The sequence below is a fragment of the Pelophylax lessonae genome, assembly GCF_965119305.1.
Source record: "Pelophylax lessonae genome assembly, chromosome: 12".
NCBI classification, from domain to species: Eukaryota; Metazoa; Chordata; class Amphibia; order Anura; family Ranidae; genus Pelophylax; species Pelophylax lessonae.
This window is the reverse complement of record NC_138779.1, coordinates 171,513,050-171,524,659: the sequence shown is the minus strand read 5'-3', so window position 1 is coordinate 171,524,659 and position 11,610 is coordinate 171,513,050. Positions and strand designations below refer to the sequence as shown.

The 11,610-nt window shown below is 41.4% G+C and overlaps 1 protein-coding gene across 2 annotated transcripts; it reads left to right on the top strand.

Annotated features, from left to right (window-relative positions):
- Positions 1–1,607: 1,607 nt before the first annotated feature.
- Positions 1,608–5,714, top strand: LOC309568590 (uncharacterized protein). Of its 2 annotated transcripts, none has more exons than XM_082274298.1 (3): positions 1,608–2,127; positions 4,991–5,101; positions 5,651–5,714. In XM_082274298.1, exons 1-2 carry the CDS (start codon positions 1,614–1,616, stop codon positions 5,092–5,094), a joined length of 618 nt encoding a protein of 205 aa, XP_082130424.1. In that variant the 5' UTR covers positions 1,608–1,613; the 3' UTR covers positions 5,095–5,101; positions 5,651–5,714. The 2 variants fall into 2 exon arrangements, with proteins under 2 accessions (XP_082130424.1, XP_082130423.1); XM_082274297.1 differs by having other exon boundaries at positions 5,587–5,708.
- Positions 5,715–11,610: the final 5,896 nt, after the last annotated feature.

Genomic DNA, 11,610 nt, shown 5'->3' with positions numbered 1-11,610 from the left:
TTATTTGGCCGAAAAGTCGCAGTCGGTTGTCGGAAGCATCATACTAACAAGCCGAAAATCGGCCGATCGGACGTTGGCCGAAAATTCACGGCCAACTATCGATGCATGTGTACGAGGCATTAGAAGCATGCCCCTAGGGACACACTTAACCCCTCCTTCTCCAATAAAGTTAACCCCTTCCCTGCCAGTGTCATTTTACAGTAACAGTACATATGTATAGCACTGATTACTGTAGAAATGTCACTGGTAACCCCAAAAGTGTCAAAAATGTCAGTCAAGGGTCCGATCTGTCCGCCGCAATGTCGCAGTCCCGCAAAAAAATTGGAGATCGCCTCCATTACTCGTTAAAAAAAAAAACACCAAAAATGACAGAAATCTTTCCCTTCAATAACTTTTGCGCAAACCAATCAAAATACGCTTATTGCGATTTTTTTTTACCAAACATAGGTAGCAGAAAACAAATTGGCCTAAAATGTTAAAACATTTTGACTTTTACATTTTTTTGGGGGGGAATTTCATATAAAAAATGTGAAAAATATTGTTATTTTTTCAAAATTTACGCACTTTTTTTGTTTATAGCGCAAAAAGTAAAAATCGCAGAGGTGATCAAATACCACCAAAAGAAAGCTCTGTTTGTGGGGAAAAAAGGACGTGAAATGCGTTTGGGTAAAGCGTCGCACGACCGCGCAATTGTCAGTTAAAGTCGCACAGTGCCGAATCGCAAAAAAAAAACCCTGGTCGGAATGGGGGGAAAATCTTCCGGGGCTTAAGTGGTTAAGGAAGCAGTTGTTTGGATAGGTGAACACAAGCCTGTTTTTTATGAAAGATTGAGAAATGAATTCATACCAAAGGACACTTTATAGACTGATACATTGTTTGTTTTGTTAATGTTATAATATTATAATATGTTATTAATGTTATATATGGTTTGATTATACAATCAAACTTTGATATGATATGCTGATTCTAAAATTGCTATTTAAAGGGATACTAGTGTATTAGCATTCGGGAGCGCGGCGCCACTTTGGAATATAATTTTACACGGAGCATGTGATGCCCATGTGATGCCCATGTGAATTGAGCATTGGATTTTCCATCTCTTCTTGTAAAATAAGCCCCCCAGGTGCACTGAGTGTCTATAAGCCCATCCATGAATTATCTTCCCTGCTGTCACCATCTACCATGCCTCTACCACTCTGACTGCAGAAAGGGTTAAAGGAAATCAGATCCCTGGGCTGGACAGCACAGATCAGATCCTCTATACACGTCAATGGCACTGTCCCCTCCACCATCCCCCCTTTAACTAAAGGCAGGGAAGGGGACCAATCAGAGGGGAGGGCTTATCTCTTTTTTTTTTTTCAACTTGATCTAAAGCTCCGCCCCTGCTGCAAACCGAAAAGGTAAAAAAAAAAGAAAGAATCCGTTGGTTGGATCTCCAGCCTTGTACTGTTGTTTTCCTCCAGCTCCAGCCAGTCCCCGCCCCTTTCTCCCAGTCCCCGCCTTGTTATTGAGTGTTTTTTTCTCCGTCTCTCCTCTGCTCTCTGTTTCTATAAAAGCTCCCCGAGCCGTGCCCAGACACATCATCCACTCATCACCCTCTCACCAGCTGTGCCATGGCCACTTTCAACGTCGCCCTGCAGGAGGACGGCATGCCGACGCTGCCCAGGTTGGCACTTAGCTCCGCCGGTCGGGGCGTCTGTAGAAGCTTGTTCGGCCCCATCGATCACGACGAGCTGCGATCGGAGCTGAAGAGGCAACTGAAGGAGATCCAAGCCTCAGACTGCCAACGGTGGAACTTCGACTTCGAGGCCGGTGCCCCTCTGAAGGGCACTTTCTGCTGGGAGCCCCTGGAGAGCAAGGAAATGCCAACTTTTTACAGGGAGAGCAGGCTGTGCCCTGCCAGCACTACCCCAGCCAGCAGGCAGATCCCCCTGTGCACCAAGCTGGCAGGGACAACACAAGTGGATGCCAAGGAAGAAGCACCAACAGAAGCGGTGGGCACACGAGAAAGCCCAAAATGCGCCAAGGAGAACGCAGACAAGGCTGTCAAGAGATGCCAGGGAGTTAAAGGGCCAAGCAAAGTATCAACCCAACTCAGGAAAAGAGAGAGCTGCCTGGTGATCACAGGTAAGGAGGTTCTTCCCCGCTTTATAACGGATCCAATCACTAGATTGGCACTTACTCTATTATAAGGGATCCAATCACTAGATTGGCACTTACTCTATTATAACGGATCCAATCACTAGATTGGCACCTACTCTATTATAACGGATCCAATCACTAGATTGGCACCTACTCTATTATAACGGATCCAATCACTAGATTGGCACCTACTCTATTATAACGGATCCAATCACTAGATTGGCACCTACTCCATGTTGGCGAAGGTTCTCTTTTATCCAGGTCATGATAATATCTGGTAGTCTGGTCAGCTTCCACTGGACTGGTTCTGTAATGGTGAAAATATATCTATTAGTAGTAGTCTCCCTCACATGGACTGGTTCTGAATTATTAAAGATAATTTTAGTAGTAATTCCGTAATGTTGAAGATATATCTAGTAGTAGTAGTTGGTTGCTCTCAACTGGACTGGTTGTGTAACATCGATTGTAGGTAGTTGGGTGGTATGTTCAACTGGACTGGTTCAGTAATGTTGAAAATATATCTAGTAGTTAGTCTCCCTCACATGGACTGGTTCTGAAATGTAAAAGATAATTTTAGTAGCGATTATCTTTAACTTTAACTAGCGATTATCTTTAGTAGGATCATTTCCGTAATGTTGAACTTGAAGATATATATATATATATATATATATATATATATATAGTAGTAGTAGTTGGTTGCTCTCAACTGGACTGGTTCTGTAACATCGATTGTAGGTAGTTGGGTATGTTCAACTGGACTGGTTCTGTAATGGTGAAGGTATACTTTGTAGTAGTTAGTCACACTCAACTGGACTGGTTCTGAAATGTTAAAGATAATTTTAGTAGCAATTCTGTAATGTTGAAGATATATATATATATATATAGTAGTAGTTGGTTGCTCTCAACTGGACTGGTTCTGTAACATTGATTGTAGGTAGTTGGGTATGTTCAACTAGACTGGTTCTGTAATGTTGAAGGTATACTTTGTAGTAGTTAGTCACCCTCAACTGGACTGGTTCTGAATTGTTAAAGATACTTTTAGTAGTAATTCCATAATGTTGAAGATATATCTAGTAGTAGTTGGTTGCTCTCAACTGGACTGGTTCTGTAACATCGATTGTAGTTAGTTGGGTATGTTCAGCTAGACTGGTTGAAGGTATACTTTGTAGTAGTTAGTCACCCTCAACTGGACTGGTACTGTAATGTTGAAAATATATCTAATATTAGTTATTTGCCCTCCACTGGACTGGTTCTGTAACATTCAATGTAGGTAGTTGATTAGGTTCACATGGACTGGTTCTGTAATGTTGAAGGTAAATCTTGAAGTAGTTTGTCACACTCAACTGGACTTATTCTGTGAGGTTAAATATATATCTTATATCTTATCTAGTAGTCATTAGTCAGGTTCAGCTGGACTGACATGGAAGATCTATCTAGTAGTAGTTGGTCACATTTAAGATGACAGGTTCTGTAATGTATATTACATTTCTTGTAGTAGTTGGCCGTTTTCAAGTGGATTCGTTCTGCAACGTCAAATATATATCTAATAGTAGTTTGTCAGGTTCAGTTGTACTAGTTCTGTAATGTCAGATAGATTTCTAGTAGTATCTAACAGTAATTGGTCATTTTCAACTGACTGAGTCTGTAATAGAGGATATATTTCTAATAGAATATACTAGTAGTTGGTCATTTTCAACTGGACTGATTCTGTAATAGAGGATACATTTCTAATAGTAGCTGGTAGTAGTTGGTCATTTTCAACTGGACTGGTTTTCTAACGTTTAATATATATCTAATAGTAGTTAGTCAGGTTCATCTGGACTGGTTCTGTAATTTCGAAACATTTTGTAGTTTCTCTAACCTGAAGAAGTGGTTTGGAAAAGTTACAACACTACAGATCCAGTCCTGTTGAATGTGGCCAACTGCTACTACTACATAGTCTGCTGGTCACAGATTTGTTTGTTTGTTATTTTCTATTGTTTTTGTGTTTTTTTTTTTTCTTGTTTATTTGTTATATATAATCTTAATTTACAATTACAACCAGATTTTGTTTGTAAAATCAGACGGTGCTGACCAGTTAGATATCCATATACATGTATATATAGAGATGGGCCGTCTTGATCCACTTGATTCTTGTTTTGTGATAGAAGGTTACCATTTAAATATCCATATACATGTGTGTGTGTGTGTGTGTGTATATATATATATATAGATGGGCCACCTTGATCCACTTGTTTCTTGTTTTGTGATAGGTTACCAGTTAGATATCCATATACATGTGTGTGTGTGTGTGTGTATATATATATATATATATATATATAGAGATGGGCCACCTTGATCCACTTGATTCTTGCTTTGTGATAGAAGTTTACCAGTTAGATATCCATATACCTGTATATATAGAGATGGGCCATCTTGATCCACTTGATTCCATTTAGATATCCATATACATGTGTGTATATATATATATAGATGGGCCACCTTGATCCACTTGATTCTTGTTTTGTGATAGGTTACCAGTTAGATATCCATATACATGTGTGTGTGTGTATATATATATATATATATATATATATATATATATATATATGTATATATGTGTGTGTGTGTATATATATATAGAGAGATGGGCCACCTTGATCCACTTGATTCTTGTTTTGCAATAGAAGGTTGGTTTAAATAACTGTATGGACTTCTGATTGATAAATATTGGATGAAAAGTGTCTTGACAACCAGATATTGATTACTTTCTCCAGTTCTGTTCGATATTTAATGTTTTCTACTTGTAGAGAAAGCTCTACTTTCCCCCAATCATGCTTATTTTATTTATTTTATGTTTTTCTTTTAGATTATTTCCCAAAGCGGAAAAGACAAGTTCCAAAAATCGACAGTCAAAAAGCAGTGAACACCATTTGCACTTTGGAGCAGACCCCCAGGAAAAAGATCAGATGAATCTCTGGTGAGTAACCCGGGGTGTTGGACATATAGAACATCATTATGTCTGTAAATAGGACCTAAATTACCGGTGTGACCTGAGGACAACTCGGTACATAGGGTGGGGGCGAGTAACAGCAATTTGCAAAAGTGCAGAGTTGTCTTGGTGAGGTTGTTTTGGTTGTAGAAAGTGGGAGTTTGCTCTTTTTTTTTTTTTTCCATGCAGTTACTCAATCTCTTTAGCTCCTCCTTGGAAAGTTCTTTAAAAGAAAAAAAAGTTGCAAAACAAGCTGTACTGGCGGGAAAGGGGGGTTACAAGAAGGGAAGAATGTGGGGGAAGGGAGGCAGAGCTGTTCGCAAGATAAACAAGGGCAGGGTCTTCTATTGGCAGGGAGTTGGAGTGGAAGAGATTGAGCTGTACTTAGCTTCGCCCTGTTCCATAACACTGCTGCCTGTGTCTGCCTGTGCTGCCTTTTTATATAATAACTGTATTTTTCTGCAATGTTTCAGGTTTGTTTAACGAACGACCAGAGAGAATTGAAGAATAAACACCTCTCTCCGTATCCCTTCCCAGATCAAGGAGCGGAGGGGAAAGTCAGACTCTTTATGTGCTGGACTGCAAAAGATTGATTTATGGAATAAAGTCTTGGGGAGGTGCTGGAGCGGCTCGGAATGTGGACTTATCAGAGCTGCGTTTTCCCAGCTCCCTTTGTATTGCACTCACTGTAATACTTATCCGCACTCAATATTTGGAGGTCTGCGCTAGCTTTTGTTCCATTACGAAAAAAAAAAGAAGCTAGCTGTGTTATTGCTGTGAATGTAACTACCAACTATGCCAGTCTGTATTTGGAAGGGCTGGTGACATACGTTTTCCGGTTGTCCGACTTCACAGCTCCACTTAAACTAGCCATACATTATATGATCTGATTGTACAACCTGCTTTAGATTTAGGCTACGTTCACATCTTGGCGTTGCTATTACAGGCATTTTTATGGGCGTTTTTTCAGGCGTTTTTATGGGCGTTTTTTCAGGCGTTTTTATGGGCGTTTTTTGTGCAGGCATTTTTAGATTGACTAGAGACCAATGGAAAACGCCTGTAATCTGCCCAAGGAAACTCATGTACTTTTTTGAGCGTTGGGCGTTTTGCTCACGGCGTCAAAACGCTCAGATGTGAACAGGGGCCATTGAAATGAATAGGATTTGTCTTGTTGGGCATTTTGAGAGCTGATCCTAGAGCAGAAAAACGCCCCCAAAACGCCTACATGTGAACGTAGCCTTACTAAAACTGAAGACAAACCTAAACAATCTGTCATCAAATCAGGTAGGTCATGGCTATACGTAGTTCGTGGGAGATGTAAAGTAGATTGTACAATCAGATTGGCTTTGGCTTAAGCTGGCCATACACTATACAATCTGATTGTACAATCTACTTTAGATTGACCAAAACTGTACTATAAGGACAAACCTAAATAATCAATCATCAAATCAGGCAGGTCCCTGTACTACATTTTTGGTCGATCGAAGGCCTGATTTATACACACTTATGCGTATTTTCAGTTTTTTTTTTGCAGAAATGCACTTAAGTCCGTTTAACATGATTTCCAATGGGTCATGTTCACATTTTTAGTTTTGAACCAGTGTGTTTTTTGGAAAGGGTCAGGGACTTTTTTTTGCCTGCAGCAAGTTGCGTTTTTGTTTCCATGGGCATTAGAAAAGCAGTGCTTGCGTTTTTTGCTGGTTTTTCCTGCATGACAACAGATACCTCCCAAAAGTGCAAAAACGCGATTAAAAATGCGTGTCAATAAAAACTGCACAACCCACTGGGATAATGCATCAACTGCAACCTGCATAAGTGTGAACCTAGCCTAAGGCCCCTTTCACACAGGCGGACCGTTCAGATCCGCCTGCCCGTTTTTTTTGGCGGATCTGAACGGTCCCCCCATGCATCTCTATGGGGGATCGGATGTCAGCGGAGACATGTCCGCTGACATCCGATCCGATCCGTCAAATCTGGACGGATGGAAACCCTATTTTCCATCCATCCAGCGGATCGGATGAGAACGGACCGACGGTCCGTTCCCATCCGATTCCCCCATAGAGATGCATGGGGAACTGACAGCTGTGTCTCCGCATCACAGCGCAGAGACAGAGCAGTCATCCTGCTGCTCAGCGGGGGATCGGTGGCTCGATCCCCCGCTGAGAAAAAAGGAATCCGTCCGACGGATGGATAGTGTGAAAGGGGCCTAAAGGAGATTTTATTGTCAGATTGTAAGTGCATGGTTAGGCTGTGGCTTCAGCTGACCATACACTATACCAGTGATGGCAAACCTTGGCACCCCAGATGATTTGGAACTACATTTCCCATGATGCTCATGCACTCTGCCGTGTAGTGGAGCATCATGGGAAATATAGTTCCAAAACATCTGGGGTGCCAAGGTTCGCCATCACTGCCCTATACGGTCTGATTGCACAGTCTCATTTAGATTAACCGTCAGCTATGTATTGCAAGAGCCTGCATGATTGAATGCATATTGATTGGATTGACCAGATTTGTCTTTCTATTACATCATTTTGATAAATCTCAAAGATTGTACAATCTGATTGTACAGTGTAAGGCCAGCTCTAGGCTACACAAAAATCTCTTTGTTACTGTTAGATTTAGGCACCTGTTGGCAGTTATCTAATATGCAGCTCTCAAAAGTAAATGTGGTGGATGCCAACAGGCAGATAAATATTGAAAGTAGAGAGGTTTAATCGCCCGTGTAGCTTATTTGAGGAGCTGTTGTCTAACAACAAAGGTTGGTTTACTTATTAAAAAAGTTGCAAAAAGTAGTACTGAGCTTTAACCTCTGGCAACCAGAAAGATCCCATCTGATTGGTTCCATGGTTTATTGCATGCCACTGCTTTTGCATTTTACGTTCCCAGTTGTAGCTTATGCAAACCAATAGACATGTACAAACCTTATATGTAGCATTTGTATAATCATGTTTTTTGCACTGTTTTTATTATATGTGTGTGTATATATATTTATATATATATATATATATATATATATATATATATATACACACCACCATTATGTACAGCAACTATGTAACATAAACTATAAAGTTAAGTTATATATTTATATAACGTGTTGGATATTTTCCAATGTTAAGCCATAATATTGGCTACAAAACGGTTATAGAGATTATACGTATGTCTCCATTTGGAGAGATAAAAAGTATGTGTTCAATACCTATGCATGTACAGTTCTTTACTATATTTTATTCTGTTCTGTATGTTTTTATTGTTGTGTTGTTTTTTTTTGTTTTTGTTTTGTTTTGTTTTTTTGCAAAAAACTTAATGTACAGAATATTGCTTTATTGGCAATGGAAAAAAGTAAACTATATGACTTTTATACCTATATTTTCTTGTTTGAGTAGTTTCTTGGCAGTTTAACAGTTGGGTAAGATGGGCATCTTGTGGGTAATGGCGGTAGGGCCACATTTCCATGGGTGGCAGAAGAAATAGGCAGTTGAGCTGCAGTTTTACTGACCACCCAGCCGCAAGTTGACATGGATGCCAGACAAAAAGATACTATAGGTTGCACATGGTACTGCCACCAAACGCGACTTATTCAGATGGATGGGGCAGTGCTGCAACCACATGTAGTGCACACGTTTGCAGTGCAGTTGGCTTCCAAGAGTTGTCCAGAAGACGGCATAACGCTACATGTCAAATGCCTCTGAAAAGTGATTCACAATGGATGCTAAAGCCCCGAACACTCGTACCAATTGTCGGCCGTAAATATTCGGCCAATGTCCGATCGGCCGATTGTAGGCTTGTTAGTATGATGCTTCCGACAACCGACTGCGATTTTTCGGCCGAACAAAATCTGGTCTGCATGCTATAAAATTTTTGTTGGCCAACACCAGAACGGCCGATTGTTCGTCAGTCAGTACAGATTTCGGCCGACAAAAGCCAGATGAGCAAGACTGGGCATGCTCAGAGAAGAAAAAACACACGGAAAGTAAACCAGCACATGACATCACTTCTGAAGTTGGTTGTTGTTGGCCGAGAAAATTCGTGTGCAGTCTAGAGCACATTTCAACCAACACGACAGCACTGGACAAAAGACGGCCGATCGTTCGGCCGACAATCGGTGCGTGTGTACGAGGCTTTAGGATGTCTGCAAGTAAATGACCCGAACTGTGCCAAATGTGCAGCATATGACTGTGGTAAGCTTTAAAAAACCTGATTGCTATGGGCTACACCAGGGGTTTTCAAACTATGGCCCTCCAGTTGTTCAGGAACTACAATTCCCATCATGCCTAATCATGTCTGAATGGCAGAGTTTTACAATGCCTCATGGGATGTGTAGTTCCGCAACAGCTGGAGGGCCGTAGTTTGAGGATCCCTGGGCTACACTATGTAGACATACTATTTAAATCTGGCCTGTGATTGGCTGCATACAACTGTGGTATGCAAATATGTTGTAACTGTGATGTCATTGAAAAAAAAAAACTGAGCACCCCAGAGGGCATTCTCATAGGATTTATAGCACCCAGCTTTCTCATGAGGCGCAGTGACATCATCACTTCCTCTAGCAAGTGGGCAGAAGCCAGGTGAAAGGTATTTTTTACTCACAAATCTTCATTCACTAGGTGTTTCCTGTTCAGGGCAGAGGAGAGGTCAGTAAAGCGGACCTTGTATTTTTTAAGCAAATAAACCGAAAAACGATTGGTCCCTTCTGTCATAAACTCCTCCCTGCCTGTCAGTGTTTGTGTGCTTAATATATTTACGGCACCACACTGTGCTGCACTGATGTGACTCCTGTACGCCTGCACAGCAGTGACATCATTGCAGCCCTGCCAAGCAAGCGGCCGAAGAGTTAGAATTTGGAAGGAAGACCGAGAGAAGATGGCAGCGCCCGTGATCGAAAGAAGCACTGACAGCGCAGTACTGGAGGGCATCATTAGCCAGGTAAGTCTGCCATAATGCGCTGATATGCATTGTGGCCAAAAGCTCCTGAAAAAAAAGAATTAGCAAAAAGCCAAATCTTTTATTTTTTTTTATTTTAACCACCTCCTTCCCAAGCCTATTCTGACACTTCGCTCCTGCATGTAAAAATTATCATTTATTTGCTAGAAAATGACTCAGAACCCCCAAACATTATATGTTTTTTTTCTTTAGCAGAGACCCTACGGAATAAAATGGCGGTCATTGCAACTTTTTATGTCACAGAAATTTTTTAAACGCGATTTTTTTGGGCAATAAAAGCAGTTTTTTTAATTAAACAAAAACAAAACACCAAAGTTAGCCCCATTTTTTTGTATAATGTGAAAGATGAGGTTACGCCGAGTAAATAGATACCTAATATGTCACACTTTAAAATTGCGCACACTCGTGAAAGGACGCCAAACGTCGGTACTTAAAGCGGTTGTAAACCGGAAAAAAAAAAACCTGCAAGACAAAGGCATAATGAGCTAGTATGCATCGCATGATAGCTCATTATGTATTACTTACCTTAGAACAAAGCCCCGATACGGACCCCTGGACACCGCTGTGAGAGCTGACATGATCCCTCGGCGTCTCTTCCGGGTTCGGCGGCTCCGGCGCTGTGTTTGGCCGGAGCCGCGATGACGTCACTCCCGCGCATGCGCGCGGGAGTCATTTTCCGGCAAACTCCCGGCATGGAAAGCTGAAGGTCTGCTGGACCTTCAGAGCGCATGCGCAGCTCGCGTGAGCGGCTGCATACAGTGCAAATATCTCCTAAACCGTGCCGGTTTAGGAGATATTAATTGTACCTACAGGTAAGCCTTATTATAAGCTTACCTGTAGTTAAAAGTGTCAAAAAGTGGTATACTACCGCTTTAAAAATCTCCATAGGCGCCGCTTTAAAATTTTTTACAGGTTACCAGTTTAGAGTTACAGAGGAAGTGCTGGGCTGGAATTCTTGCTCTCGCTTTAATGTTTGTGGCGATATCCTACATGTATGGAACGCCATTTACATATGTGGCCGTGACGTACGCATGCGTTCACTTCTGCGTGCGAGCAGCCGGGGCACTTTAAACATTTTTTTTTATTGTTTATTTATTTATTTTTTACACTTTCCCTTGAATTTTTTTTTTTTGATCACTTTTATTCCTATTACAAGGAATGTAAACATCCCTTGTAATAGGATTAGTGCTTGATAGGTCCTCTTTATGGGGCGATCAGGAGTCAATAAGACCTCAGACCTCTCCTACATGCTAGAAAGCTTGAAATAAAAAAAGAGCCGAGATCAAGGCAGTATTGACGACTGCCAGGCCCGGGCGTGATGTCATAACATTGCGCCCAAGCCCCCGACACTCATAGAGACAGCTGGGGACCATCTGATCCTAGGCAGACTCTATGGTGTACTTCCGCCGCCGGCAGATTCCTTCTCCGACTTGCCGATCGCACAGGGGATGTCCCCTCTCGCCGCCTGTAAGAACAATCAAGAGGCTTAACAGCTGCTATGATTCTTCTTATGGTGCAGGGAATCGCAGGTGGAAATAAATGATATCTCT

What these genes read in the sequence shown, in the direction of transcription:
- LOC309568590 (XM_082274298.1), top strand. Translation starts at nt 1,614, where the DNA reads ATGGCCACTTTCAACGTCGCCCTGCAGGAGGACGGCATGCCGACGCTG. An exon ending in GAGCTGCCTGGTGATCACAG is followed by an intron (nt 2,128 to 4,990) that starts GTAAGGAGGTTC and finishes TTTTTCTTTTAG; the next exon opens with ATTATTTCCCAAAGCGGAAA.